Raw genomic sequence first — 15,653 nt, 5'->3', positions numbered from 1 at the left:
TGAAGGGAAGCACTGGAGACAAAAGAATAAATTAAAGACTTATTGCCTCATTGGTAAGATTATTGTAAACAAAGGAAGCATATTGGACGCACTGATGTCCTCAAATGTAAGACAGCATTTCTCATCAGCCCCGTTTCTCCCTGTCTGCTCACTTTACACGAGGAGAAAAAAGATTTTTACCATCAGTCGTTAAATGTGTCCTAAATACTACGACTTCCCATCACAGTATACTGTTTGTGCAGCTTGTATACAACAAATGAAGCCAATTATACTTCTTTTACTCAACAGAAATAACACAAAACCTCCCCTGACGGACGTCGTATCATCTGCAACCGCTGCCTCGTCTTCTGCCAGTTTATTCTACATATAATAATAATAATAATATATTTTATTTATAGAGCGTTTTTCAAGATACTCAAAGACGCTTTACACAACAAAAAACATCCTGAGAAACTAAAAAAGTAGCACAGGACATGAAATTAAAAGCAGTTATAAACAGCTGAGTTTGAGTAACTTGTTGCAGTTTGTTTCTGCTGCGTGTTGCATTGTGGGACAATAACATCCACCCAACGCACCCTCAAACATCAACCCTATTTATAATGTCTTCTGTCTGGTTTGAGTACTTCTTCTTTTGTCGTTTATTCAGTGTAAACACACTACAGACTCAGAACCTGATAGAATTAGTGAGACAGTGTTTCCTTTCTTTTTTCTTTCTGACATCAATGTAAACACTGAAGTCTTAAACTCTGTTTGTTCTAAAATAACAGCATCTTCCTCCATCTTTGTTGTTTAGTGCTCTTTATTGATACTCTTTACCTGTTAGTCAAACAGTGTGGTTGGGACTGTTACATTTTCTTCCATCTGTGGTTTAAGCAAGTTTCATTATTGCAGAATATTGAACACATACAAGAGCTTGACATTACACACAACCAGGAATCAAAACCATCCACTTCTTTTAATGTGAAATTGCAATTTGCGCTAAAAAAACCAAAAAAAAACTTGAGTGGAAATTTAACAAAAAAAGTTGAAAAGTTGAAAAACCAAAAAAAAAACACCAAACGTAACGTTCCATCATGTTTTCCACATGGTTTTCCATCGTTTGAGCTTTGACTGCCGCTCTCTTAATGACGTCATCTCGTTGTGTCCTCTTCTTCTGCATCAGTTTAATGGCACCGATGGGAAAATTAGCGCCACCGACTGTTTATCTCCAGATATTCACACAACAGGATGGAAACTGGATCAGTGATTCACATTTTCTTTTGCAGATTTTCTGGAAATTCAGTTGAAATATGAGATACATTTGGATGGAAACTTATGTTGATGGAAACAACAAGAGAAAATAAAGTTTATAGGACACATTCATAAAATAAATATATTAAAAATTAAAAAGGGTGAAGAGAAACAGACTTATTAAGGATTTACATTAGTTAATTATGGGCATCAAGACAATAACGGTTCTTCATTTGTCTTAAAGAGTGAAAGGGACATTGGATTTTTTTTAAAAAGGCAGAAATTTGACATAGAAAATAATAATTATTGTGTTTAGAGTGAAAGTCTGTCTTATGTTCATTCCAAACAAACAGGAAATTTAAAATACATTACTTCCTTTACGTTAAGGAACAACTGCTTTATTATTTTTAGGGTTTAGAGCAGCAAAAGGAGATTTAAGAGCTGGATAAAAGTGAAAGAGGAGTATATTCATTCATTTATATGCATATATATGATTTGGCATAAAGTATTTAAATGCTGGTTTACATTTTAAACAAATTTTAATTTAATCTTTTCTGATTCAGAGACAAACAGAAACTATTTTGTATGGTTAAATGATAAAAAAATCCTCTCAATCCGGAAAGTAAATAGTAGAAAGTCATGCCAATCAATACAACATACATGTATAAAACGAACACGCTAACGATTCAGATAAAAGCAGAAGAGCTGCAGACAAACAGACGGCGACAGACATTAAAGTGCTTACATGCAGAGAATAATAAATGAGGCTGTTTCCTTTGATTCTCGCAGTCATTTACAGCATTGATTGTTTGTTGGCTGTATGGACAGCAGAGAGGGCCGCTATTGGCTCAGGTCATCACCTTATAAACACACTGAACGCCTCCTCAATACAGTCACACTGCATCACCACGGATGGATGGAGGGATGGATTAATAATGAACACACACACACACACACACAGAGAGACGGAGGCTGAAGGAGATCGACTCTTTTTAACTGCTTATTGTCTTCAGATATCTGTTGATTTATTTACTCATTTTTAATTCTTTCATTTTTATGGTGATTTTACTCTGAAAATTCAGATTCCAAAGTCAAGTGTACACTCTCAATCTCTTGCCAACGTTCTCTAGGAGCATGGATTATGCATTTTATTTAAATACTTCATCTATTTATTTTGTCTACAGGGCAGGATTACTTGATTTTATCTAGAAAAAGACAAAGAACTACTGTTACAAGGGACACTGTAACTGGGACCAGGATCATATACTCTACTGTATACTGTATGATTTACTACTTCACACTCTTTAGTTTTCCTCTGAATAAATTGACTAATAGACTACAAACTTAAAGCCCTTCTGGTTCCCCTACAGGCTGCCAGAGTGTTGGATGGTACAAAACAAAGATTGTGTTTTAATTCAATTTTTTATTCTATTAATGTAATTACGCATGTAAAATGGAAGAAAATAGTCTTGAAGTGTGAAAATGCGAGATAATAAGTTTGTGTAGACAACTGCATTGATTACATACGATGACTGAAAAAGTGCCTGAAACCGATCCAATCACCTGCTGCTGTGAACATGTTAACTATATTTATAATAATTTACCCAGTTTCAGTTTAAAATTTAAAATTTCACTATAGCTGAACTGTGATTGGGGAAATAAATTACACAATAAATTAAAACAAAGTATAATTTTTTGTATTTTATTTCTGATATCAGTTAGACTGGTTGTTGTCAGTGTGGATTACATCCAGCTGGATGAGGTTTCATTCCACTGAGGAAGAAAAACAACACAATATGTCGTAATGTAACAACATATAGTGACGTTTGAATAACAGACGCCATCTGGTGGCCGTAGTAATTATGACTTGTAACAGTGCAGCTCAGATGACGTAGATATATAAGTTGACAAATTTCCTCAGTCAGAGGTGGTGGGCTGGGTAGATGGTATAACCATGGATAGATTATAAGAACTGGATACTGGACTCAAAGATGGCACCTATTCAGTCGAATGAGAATTGCTCACCTGGTGCATTAGCCAAAATGTTTTCTAGCTTCCAGTTTTGCTTCCGTGTTGTGTCTCCTGTTGGCCTTGCCCGCTAGTTTCTGCTCAGCCGATAAGACTTTACATTGTGATGTCGTCACAGATTGTAAAATTGCTTTTCTAGGCTCTAGGAAAGTTTAACAAATACAAAACCTTCATGGATTAACAATACATAATGCAAAGAGTAATAATTGACCCTATTTGCAGTTGGAGGTGTCCTGTCAACAGTTTTATAAATGTCTTTTTTTTTATAGTGGATGTCTACGGGGAAATGCTTTTGGATTGGATTTTTTTCACTGCAATACTGCGAATGACCACTGGGAAAAAATGGCAGCAAGGGTACATCCACACAGGAAACAGCTGTTCATTTCCTGTTTCCAACCACAAGTGTCACATTTCCAACTGTGAGACGAGACAGTTTTTTAAAAACCCTAACTATGATCATCCCCTAACCTTATTATTGTAGCCATGACGACAAAGGTGGCCTAACTTTAAGGAAGCAGTAACTTTAACCCACAAAACTAACCTTAACAAAGTGATCATTTTAACCCAGACCATGATCTTTCTCTAAATCTAACCAAGTGATTTTTATGCCTAACCCTACCAGACCTTAACCACAGTGTTGTCACAGCATAAAACATCATTATTGTTTAACAGTGATGTGTAACAGTTTTTTTAAAGTACAGACAAATGATGTTGTCCTGCTGATTACTGCTGATAGAGGCGCCAGATTAGAAAATGCTCCTATGTGTCATTCAGGAGTCACATGATCAAACAATGTATTTGGTCATTTAATTTGGAGGACTTACTGGAATTCTGGGTTAGTGCATTACCAATACTACGGCTAAAATGTAAAGTTTCTCCTGGTGGCACTAGAGGAAAGGTATGGTCATTAAAATAAAAAGTGTTCATTCTCTTGAGAATGTGGTCAGTAAATTTTATGGCAGTCTGGCCATTAGATTTTAATTTTTCATGTGTACAAAAGCAACTTATGGCCTTGCTAGAGGAAAAGCCAAAATCATTGAGATTCATCATATGAGGTCCATGAAAATTCACATAAACTTGTTCTGCAGTCTGGTCAGTGCCTGTTGAAATATTTTGCTCTGGACAGATGGCCACAAGAGTCGGGAAAAAGCTTCTTCCTTCTCTCACTAAATGGAGACTTGTTTAGTTTATGTTCCACATTCATGCATCTTGTTTCATGCATTATCCTCCAATGTCACACTGAAAAAGTATTTTTAGACATCAGAACTTGTTTTTATGGCTGAGACGTTGGCAGACGGAGCAGCGAGGCTTTTAAGCAGGTGTAAATCAGGTTTGTGTAAAGTTTAACACCCAGCAGGCCTGTAATAATCAGCTCTGGCAAGACTGCATATAAGAGGCTAATGATTTGTTACTGCGTTTTGTTTAAAACATTTTAAATCAACTGGAATTATTTCTCTTTGTCTCAGCTGCAAGTGCAGGACTCATAATCATTTTCAGTCGCAAAGGTTTATTCTAAATTCTTGAACTTAAACATGATCACACAATTAAGTGATAAATCTCCAAATATATACAGATTTTTTGACTTTGTTTTACCATAAATATCCTGTTACGACCTGTAGTTTTACAGTTCAACACTTAACCTTATGTTTGGATATGAAAACTCTTATTAAAAGGAAGGTTGTTTACTTTCAGCTCAATGACATAAAACTGTTTGACAATATCTTCTCTTAATAACATTCTTGATAAGAGACTTCCCATTCACACTCATAACTTTTTTCCAGTTAAATTTTTATTCAAAAGAAAAGATATATATAAAAATTGCTATAAAAGCAAAGCCAAAAAAATCATCAATGGCCCAGACAGTACTGTGTCCATACATTAACTTAAGATTGTACTTAAAAGTGTTGGGGAATCCTATTCAGGAAGCTAATGAACTATGAACAAACCAATTCTTTTCACTCTGTGGGATTTCCTTTTATTGCAAATGTTAATTTACATAAAAAGTCTGCTTGATAGTAATTTTAATAGTTTTTTGTCCCCTGAATTTGGAATAAAGATAACTTTTTTCTCACTCTGTAAGTTACATGCAGTAGAAAATATATCAACATAAGTTTGGATACAAGAATCCCATATCCTTCAAAAAATATATGATGACTGTAGGACATTAACTATGACATTATGTTCATCTATCGCACTTACATTTTAATGCAGTCAGTAGTCACTTAACTGTCTTTTAACTACATGGATATACTTTCCACTTATTTTTTAAATACATTTTTTATATTTAGTTGTTAAATCCCATACCCCACCACCTTTGCCCCAGTTCTGTATGCCCAGTTCTTCATTGGTGTAAAAACAATTGAAAAATGTTACTGGTGGGAATGATTTTATTTTATTGGTTTATATGACAGAAAGAATAAATATTGAGACAGAAAAGAATCAATTAAATAAATAATAAAAGAAATGACTAATAAACAAGGAAGACATTTTTTTTTATTTAATTTAATTTTTTATGGCCATATTTGACCATAAAAATGAAATGACAGGACAAATCTTATAAATTTCATATACAACATCCATTTCAATACAACATGGTAATTATATATATATTGCATTGTTTAAATGAAAATGTCTTTATTTTATGAGTTGATAGGAGGAACTACTTAACGCTGCGCACATTACCTATAGTTGTAACATCGTGAGTGTTCAGCAGAGTGATGGCGGAGTGATACGGCAGTGACGACATGTCGTGTAACGGTTTTCTGTTCAGGTTTGAGGCGGACATCTTAAAGGTTGGACTTCATTATCTTTACCCACAACTCGAAATTAATTGTAATATATACGTAGTTACTTGTTAAATATTATTCAGTGAGTCTATATTGTCTATATTTTTGGAACATTAGTGGTTAAATATGTGCTCCAGTTTTTACCACAAGATGGCGGTGCTTCCCTGAGTGAAGCAGTCGTCGTGTAATGGCGCCAAACGACTGCTAGATGACAGAGGAACACCGGTTAGCTAGTTTTACCGTTTTCTAAAGGTTAGTATCCATCAAAAGAGCCTATTTGTGGTCAAAATAATTACAGTTCGATGTAAAGGGAGGTGCTGTCCTGTTTTCCTCTCAGACAGACGTGTTTTACGTGTGTCTAGTAACGTTATTGACGCTACTAAAGTTTGTGTTAGCTAACTAACGTTAGCATTGGTGGAAGAAGTATTCAGATCCTTTACTTCAGTAAAAGTACCAATACAGCAATGTAAAAATACCACATTACAAGTAAAAGTCCTGCATGAAAAATCCTACTACTGTAAAAGTACGTAAGTATTATGAGCTTGATGTAGTTAAAGTATTGCAGTAAAAGTACATAAGTATTATGAGCTTGATGTAGTTAAAGTATTGCAGTAAAAGTAGTGGTTTGGTCCCTCTGACTGATATATTATTATATATGACATCATTAGATTATTAATAGTGAAGCATCAGTGTTAGAGCAGCATGTTACTGTTGTAGCTGCTGGAGGTGGAGCTAGTTTACACTACTTTATATACAGTTAGCTAGTTTAGTCCAGTGGTTCCCAACCTAGGGGTCGGGCCCCTCCAAAGGGTCAGCAGATAAATCTGAGGGGTGGTGAGATGATTAATGGGAGAGGAAAGAAGAAAAAACAAAGTTCTGATACACAAATCTGTTTTCAGTTTTTGGACTTTTTCTCTAATCTTTGATTTTTGCTGAAATATTGGATCATTTGAACATTTATTGAAATGAAAGTATGTGAGAAGTTTAGAGGGAAAAATCACTATTTGGTGGAGCTGTTAACAACTCATAGACATGTGAAATGTGACCCCGACTACACACTGCTTTATGTAAGACGTCAAAAGCCAAAAAGGTTGGAAACCACTGGTTTCATCTTTAACAATGTGTTGTATTTTAAAAGCTTGTTATATTATCCATTGTGTCAAATCTTCATCTGAAAAGTAACTAAAGCTGTCAAATAAATGTAGTGGAGTAGAAAGTACAATATTTCCCTCTGAAATGTAGTGGAGTGGAAGTATAAAGTAGCATCACATGGAAATACTCAAGTAAAGTACAAGTACCTCAAAACTACACTCAACTACTGTACAGTAGTTTAGTTAAATGTACTTAGTTACTTTCCACCACTGCTAACTAGGTCAACTTTAGCTCCATCAAAATGAATGTGTTGTTCAGCTTTCTTTGTATGTAATGGTTCCTTCATACTGCTCATAATGGGTTAGCATTAACTGCCCTGTTGTTCGGGACAAAACAAGACATTTGAAGACGTCATCTTGGACTTTGGGAAACTGTGATGGAAATTTTTCTGACATTTGTGGACCAAACAACTACTTGAATATTCTAGAAAATGATCAACAGATAAATCGATAATGGAAAGAATCATTAGTTGCAACAGTTTTAAATGGCTGATGACAAAAACTAATGTTTTTTCTGCAGGTGCAGGTTCCATATTGGAAGGAATCATAAGGCGTCAGGGTGGTTTGTAGGATGAATAATTGACTGAACTCGTTTCTCACAATGTCTTGAGAGATGAGACCTGAGAATTTTTTTTGTAAGAAGGTATTAATTTTTTAAAATCAAATATAAATATAAATATTCATGTTGTAACAAGTACAGCTGTCTCATCTATTTCGTTAATGAACTAATTTTTTCACTCATTTTTCAATCAAAAACATCAAACATTTGCTGGTTTTGGCTTCTCAAATGTAAAGACTCGATGTTAGATGAAATATCTTTTTGTTAGTCAGATAAAACAAGGAATTTAAAGATGTCACTTTGGGCATTAGGAAACTGTGATTGACGTTTTGATGTTATGACCTTTTATAGATGAAAAAGTATCTAGAAATATCATCACTATATGTATTACTTCTAACTATAACCCTGTTTTTTTTAATGCAGGGCATAGAAGTTATGACAGTAATTAATCATAACGAGCAGAGCAGTCCTGTCTGTATATGTACCACCTTCAAATCTAACCCTGTATATTTGTGTGTTCCAGATCTACGATGCAGAGGGGACGTTACAGCACTTTATCGATGGTAATGATCCCAGTAAGTCCAGCTGGATGAGGTATATCCGCTGTGCCAGACACTGTGGAGAGCAGAACATGATGGTTGTACAGTACAGGTAAGAATAAGTTTACTTCTCTGACTGATATGTGGTAGTTTCCTAAAGTGTCCTTTAGGGTACCAGGAGTGTATAAAAATACATGTATTGCTTGTACTGTTCCTCCCAGCAATTTTTAAAACTGATCCACCCACCAAATAGTGCCAAATATCTCCATATCTTGTTGTGGAGACATGTTATTATTGAAGAATAGCACATTAACTAACATCTTCATAATAAAATCCTCCCACTGGTTCATCTGTGGAAAGCTTCTCATGTGAAGCAGCAACAGCAGGACATTTTGGTTTTTCATCTGCAGTAACTGCTCTCAAACAGCTCAAAATGATCAGGATTACTTTAAGGCTGATATCTGATATGCAAGTCCAACCCACAGAGATTCGGTTCAGCTACAAAAGTACTGAGAGCAGAACACAGAGAGGTTTTTAAAGAATAGCTCTCTGTCGGGTCCCCAGCAAAGACACATGTGTTGAGTCGCACAAGACACAGCTTATATGAAGAGGGAGATTGTAACAGGTTGGCCGCAGTCAGTCGTGTTACCAAGCAGGACCACAGCAGTGCGGCTCGGCACGGCTGTCCCCTGCTGTGAGGCCGTAGTGGAAACACATGTTATCACAATGAAGTTTGACACAGCGCGGTTGAAACAGACCAACCCAGGAAAATGAAAAAACAACCTTAGTGGTAAAATCAAAAAAGACTCTGTGACAAACATTGCAGACATTAAAGCCCCCCCAAATAAATGGACTGAATGACACCTGAACTAAACCAGTTTTCCTTAGGGTTGTTTTTTTTCCTACAAACACTACGCCATCAGAATAATTTGAATGATGCTATAATTACATAAACCTTTTACACACAAGAGCATATTGGCATCTGCAAACTGGCTACCATTTGCCGGTAACAGTATCTTTGCTACTTCAATCAATCTTTTAAAAGAAAAAAAAAACATGATTATAAAGAATACAGAAATACTAGAAGTAACAATGAAATGTGACTTTATACAGACTGGTTTGTTGGCACATTTTGTAGGCCCAAATTAATAAATTCTTTCTATGCACATACATTTAAACATATACAATACTACCATACCCACAATATAAAGTTCTCAGTTGTCTGAGAACTTTATATCAGTTGTCTTACATTAGATTTTTTATATGAAAAAAGACAAAAATCAGCCAAGTAGGAATTAATCTGTGTTCAGTTTTAATGTAGTTTAGTTTATTTGAAGAAACACATTTCCAGAGTGAGCAGTTGAGAAATATTCTAAATGGCAAATAGATGCATCCCTCCTTACATAAAATTAAATGAAAAAACTCATAAAGCTGACTAAACAGTGAGTCACTTTTAATGTAATAATCATTTAATCATAATGAACATATGTTCACTAGAAAGCCCCACCAAAAATAAAAGTAATAAAACAGACAACAAAAACAATTACAGGATATTTAAAATCATGACTATTCAGTTGAATTATGTATTTGTATTTGATTAATAACATTAATAACATTAACATGATTAAAGTATTCACACATTTTCAAACAATTGATTAACCATAAAAATACTAGAAAGATTTCCTGTATATGTTTTTTCTACATACTTTGTTAAGACCTCTGATGCAAAAATAGTAAATGTAATTCATCAAACACAACGTCTATCTGTTGTGGCCATACTTGATTAACCTATGTGTTTTCAGTGACACACTAAACTCTACACATTACACACTAAACCAAAGAACAGAGTTTATGATGTCACGTAAACTTTATAAACGTTAATTGTTACTGGCCCTACTTATCCATTTACAGCTCAGACTATATTACTGTATTTCTAATTAGTTAGAAAATGAAGCATTGGATCAATGACAACAATAATAATAGACAGAACAACATTATTATCCATTGCAATACGTCCTCTTGTTGTGTTTTTGTTTCATATCCTTTGTTATATCTTAATGTTCTTGATTGTGAGTTATTTTTTCATCATGGTCCTGATTTAGTCTTGTTATATTGTTATGAAGGTGCTGTATCAGATCCTCCATTTTGTCCTCATCATCTTGTTTCAGATCTTTTATTTGCTTGAGGTGCTCTTGCTTCAGATCTGCTATTCTGTCATTTTCTTTTTGCTGTAGATATGTTAGTTTACCATCATGATCTTGCTTCAGATCCATTATTTCCTTGATGTGATCCTCCTCCAGTTTCATAATTTTTTTTATCATACTCTTGTTTCAGATAGTTTTTGTATTGGATGTGGTCTTCCATCAGACTTTTTATTCTTTCTTTGTGCTTCTTTTCTCTTCCCTTTATATCCTAATCATGTTCTTACTTCAGATCATTCATTTTCTTGAGGTGGTCTTTCTTCAGATTCATTATCTTTTTGTCATACTCTTTTGTCAATTTCATGACAGTCTCTTCTGCTTCACAAGCTCAGACTAGATGACTGTATTCTACCTGCCCAGTGGCAGGTAGAATACAATCAGAGAGATGACTTATAGTGGCTGTCTCTTGCTGGAGTATCTGCTTGTATTTCTGATATTATGTGCTAATGGTACATTTTTTCCAATTTTTCCCTGTTGCGTGCATTGTGTACTTGTTTATCTCTGTGGTGCCTGATGGAGATTTCCTCAAGCGCCCTCCTCAACTAGGTTTTGGAGTGTGTAACGTGATCTTGGTTGCTGCCAGTGTAAGTCAGATTAAGATCCTCTGACCAAACTAAAGTCATGTCATGACAAACATCCTTGATATCAAATGTCTCTTTACTTATTATCACATGACTGAAAATCTGCCTTAGTCATGACACCTGATCCAGCTCCACAAATAAGATAAGAAGTAATTTATTTTCCAAAGTGTCATGCACCAAAAGGTTCCCAGAACACATGGGCTCACAAGACACTACAAACATAACAAACAGGAGCGCAATATGATGAGAGCAAAAGAGCAAATATAATACACCTCCACCTTCAAACCATACTGTGTCAAACCAAATATGAACACACTCCTGCTCCAGAGACATTACAGCTGTAAAACATAACTTAGACTACGCTTCTCAAACATAAAACAAAGAGCTACCACAGTTTTATATCTAAAACTTCGCTGCTGTTGTCAGAAAACATCTCATAAGATGCTGCAGGCCTTGTCTTTTCTGACTTTCTTCACATGTTCCTGTATCCAGTCATTTATTTCTTCCTCATGCACTTTCTTTAGGTTATCAATATCTTTCTGTTGAGTATGAAGTTCAGCACTCAAGGTATTCATTTCTTGCTCTTGTTTTTTCTTCAATCTGTCAAAGTCTTTCTGATATGCTTTGTTCCTGATCAGCTGTTGTATCATGAAATCCTTGTTTTGTTGTTGCTTTTGCTTCATATCGTCCATTTCCTTGTTGCGCTTCTCCAACAGAGCTGCAAAGTCTGTCGTGTATTTATGTCTGAATTCATTGAGGTCTTCTGCCTGCTTTCTTGCCTCTTCTTCATGTTTCTTCTTCATTTCCTCTACTTTCGTCTGAAAGTTGTCTTGTAATTCTTTCCATTCTTTTTCCTCCTGTTCTCTTCTGAGTCGGTCTTCTTCTCTTCTTCTGTGTTCGTATTCCCTTCTTTCTTGCTCATATTCTTCTCTTAGCTTGTTCAGTCGTGTTTGCTCATACTCTTTTCTCTGTTGATCTTCTAGAAATCGTTTCTCCCACCATTCTTTTTGTTCCTTTTCCCAAGCCTCTTGTTCCTTCTGTATTTCTTCTCTGTTCTGCATCAACTTCCTGTCTGCAGTTGTCTTGTTTTCTGATTCAGATTTAATTTTTTTCTCTAAAGATAAACATTTTTGTTCCCACTGTTGTCGCTGAATTTGTTCCTGCTTTTTCCTCTCCCTTTGCTCCTCTGCTCTTTTTTCCTCTCCTCTTTTCTTCCTCTCTTGCTCTTTATTGATGCGTTCCTCCTTTTGCTTGAGTGCTTTGTCTCTCTCTGCTCTTTCTTGTTCAATTTTCTTCTTCTTCATTTGCATTTCTTCTTCATGTTTTCTTTCAAGGTCCCTCTTCTGTCTCTGTATCTCTTCTTCTTTGTCTCTCAGTATCCTCTCCATTTCCTTTTGTATGGCTGCCTCAGCTTCTTGGAACATCTCTGAGGTATAGTAGCCACCACCATTTTTCCTCACCAGTGACTCCACCTTTGTCAGCAGCTGCTTGACTTGAGCACGATTCTTTTGATCATTGTTATTGAAGACCTGGTATCTTCCTCCACATTCAGTTGTCAGTTTTTTGACAAAGTCTTCACTGTCTTCTTCTATGTAACTCTCAATTGTTTGGTTTTTAAGATCATCTCCTCTGGTGAATATGATGATGATGAAGTCTTGTGACTTCTTGCCAAAAAACCTCTTGATCAGCTCCACGGTCTCTTTTTCGTCTTTTGTAAAGCGACCGATCTGCAGCACCAGTAAGAAGACATGAGGCCCTGGAGCCAACATGCTGACACATTTCACAAGCTCCTGTTGAACTTCATCATTGGACAGAGTTGTGTCAAACAAGCCGGGGGTGTCGACCACAGCAACAGGCCAGCCGTCAATCTCTCCTTCCTCTTTTTTGCAAAGCTTGGTCACTGACTTCATGCTGGCTTTAGAATGAAAGCATTCTTCCCCCAAAATGGTGTTTGCAGTGGCGCTCTTCCCGCCACCAGTCTTCCCAATCAGCACCATCCTGAGACGGTCTGGTCTTGTTTTTTTGTAACCTGCCATCTCCAGTTTGGACACATGTCTTGCAACGTTATTCAGCCGACGCCTGGCCATCATGTCCTTTGTGAAGCTCCTGGACCCCACAGCTCTTATCTTTTCCGCAGTATCCAACACCTCAGAGACCTGATGCTTGTCTCTGACATCGAAGACAACATATCTTCCTCCAAAGCTCTAAATGAGCTCCTGGACATCTCTGTTCCTCCTTACAAAGTCAACAACATCTGAAACTGTAGGATCTGATGCCACGGTGAACAGAATCATGGTGAAGTCATTGACTCGAGAGCTGAATGTGTTCTGGATGGTCTCTAACTCTCCCTTGTCTGTATCAGTGAGGGAATCCAAAGGTAAAACCAGGATGAAGGCATGGACGCCCTTAGGATCACAGAGGGAGATACACCTGAATGATTCTTCCATCACTGCCTCCTGACGTTTTCCATACAAGGCAGGCAGCTCCACCAGGGAAACCTGACGTCCACACACCTCTCCCTGATGTTTAACACACTCTGAGTTGGCCGGTGGACCAAATTTTCTCTCTCCTAGAATGGCGTCCACTGCCGACGTCTTTCCAGCTCCAAAACTCCCACACAGTACCAGGTTCAGAGGAGGTTTGGGTTCTGGTTTTGCACATGCAGGTGTCTCTGACACATTGCACATGAGTTCAGCCACTTCAGTACAGTTTAGATGTCCTCCCCTGTTGTCACTCACTATCTTCTCCATTTTGTCCATCAGTTCTCGAGGATCACAGCCAATAAAATCTTTTTTATCAAAATTGATGCTGTGCTGCCTTCGACTGCACTCTTGGATGAGTTTGTTTACCGAAGAATTGAATCTCCTGTCATTTTGTGGTGTGATGACCATTGAGTATTTAAAAGCATCTTGACCAAACAAACTCAGGATTACATTCAGTGTGTTTCTGTCCTCCTCAGTGAAATCAGAAGGCCTCACTAACAGCAGGAGAACATTTGGTCCTGGGGGGCAAAGAGCAACACACTTCCTGATCTCATGTCTCACTCTAGCCACAGGCAGATTGAAGACGTCTGCTGTTTTCACTACTGTTACGGGCATTTTCCTCCACTCGCCATGGGCGATAGATTTCCTGGAAGTATTCAGATAAGAAAAGTCCATCTTCCCTATGATGAAGTTGCTTAGTGTTGTCTTTTCTTTCTCACTCTTCCCAAACATCACAATCCTGAGTGCAGATGCTGTAGAAAAACAAAGACAACATCATTAATACATATTGCTATAATAGCAGTGAGTTCATTGTCTTTATAACATTGGTTGTCATTTATGTCTGTATTTCTGCCATTGAGTTCTTAAGAAGTAAATACACACTCAAATTCTGCTAGCTCCCTCCATCCCAACATACTTTAAAAAATGCAGCAGAGGACCGCACAGGTCAACGACTGTAGGAGGCGTGGCTATGTGATGTGTGACGTGATAGGTCGGGGGGACACCGGCTGACCACTGCTCAGTGTAGGATGAACAGTGATGTAGAGCTGGTAGTCAGAACTAACCAGCCATGAGCAGCTGTTGTCAGACTCTCTGTGTCTGCACTGGAAACACAGAGTCTGCTGGAGCTTTGACCGTCACTAGAAGCACATTCATGGCCACTTTGTAAAAGTCTCTGTGTTATGTGTGTTGTAGCTGAGCTAGCGGCTCTACTAGAAGAGGCTCTCCTATGTGTGTGTGTCTGTGGGAGAGTGTACTTAGCCGTAGCCCTGCTGTTTATCACATTAACATTACTGTTGTCAGCCCTGAATGTCTTGTAAAGCTCTGAATATAGCACAGTAGGTTATTGGCGGGACCATGTGTTGTGTTTACTGCCACAGAGAAGGAATAAATCTGAGTTATTGGCATAACCACAGTTGTTCTCTGAGTAGCACGACGTCGCCTCGCTGCTGTCGTGTCAGACTTCCTAATGCTACCAGCATCTCTGTGTGAGAGGCACACACTGAGGCTACAGTTATCCAGTGCTCTGATATTTATACCTGGCGGCAGCTGATATGAAATAGACCTCAGAGTCTTACCTAGTAGAGCAGACAGAAGTAAGCTAATTCTGAGCAGAAAAGTTAGTTTTTACTCAAAATATGTATATTGTTGGAAAAGTCACTTGTATTAACATCATATGACAACACAGATCTATGGAATAATGTGTAAAAAAAAATGACTTATTTTAATGCAAGGGGCTGCATTAAGAGATCGAAATGCTGTTTTTGTTCTGAATGTGCGGCTACTAGACTCACCACGTCCTGCAGATGCTGCTCCTGCCATAATTTCATATCAGTGGAAACTTGCAAGAGTACCACTGGAGAAATTACTTGTCTGTTGAAAGAAAAACAGTGCAAAATGATATGTTAGACTTCTGTGTTTCAGTATGTTATCATAATTACTGTATTTTCCTCAAATAAACACAGTTACTCTGGATAATTCAGATGTCGCCATGGACAATGTTCTGCATAAATAACTGCATTAAGTCAAGGCTTTAAGACCCACTGTGTAATTAATTAATTAGCCTAAGTACTAGATACTGTTCAGCCATATAAAT

General features: G+C 37.0%; 2 protein-coding genes across 10 annotated transcripts in view; one reads left to right on the top strand and one right to left on the bottom strand.

Annotated features, from left to right (window-relative positions):
* The window catches only part of prdm6 (PR domain containing 6), a 127,150-nt gene that overhangs the window by 45,156 nt on the left and 66,341 nt on the right, over nt 1-15,653 (top strand). For all 9 annotated transcript variants that reach the window (XR_010924551.1, XR_010924546.1, XR_010924544.1 and 6 more), the window contains one exon: nt 8,278-8,405. Coding sequence is in view for 6 of the 9 variants with exons in the window: in XM_067573230.1 (XP_067429331.1) it covers nt 8,278-8,405 (128 nt within the window). In the remaining 3 variants the exon portion in view is untranslated. The remainder of the gene's footprint in view (nt 1-8,277; nt 8,406-15,653) is intronic.
* Nucleotides 11,437-13,255, bottom strand: LOC137169802 (GTPase IMAP family member 4-like). Its single transcript, XM_067573172.1, has one exon. It carries the CDS (start codon nt 13,163-13,165, stop codon nt 11,510-11,512), a length of 1,656 nt encoding a protein of 551 aa, XP_067429273.1. The 5' UTR covers nt 13,166-13,255; the 3' UTR covers nt 11,437-11,509.

This window comes from Thunnus thynnus, chromosome 2 (genome assembly GCF_963924715.1).
Source record: "Thunnus thynnus chromosome 2, fThuThy2.1, whole genome shotgun sequence".
Classification (NCBI taxonomy): Eukaryota; Metazoa; Chordata; class Actinopteri; order Scombriformes; family Scombridae; genus Thunnus; species Thunnus thynnus.
Note: the sequence above shows the minus strand (reverse complement) of the source record. Positions and strands in the feature narration are given on the sequence as shown.

What these genes read in the sequence shown, in the direction of transcription:
- LOC137169802 (XM_067573172.1), bottom strand. Translation starts at nt 13,165, where the DNA reads ATGATGGCCAGGCGTCGGCTGAATAACGTTGCAAGACATGTGTCCAAA.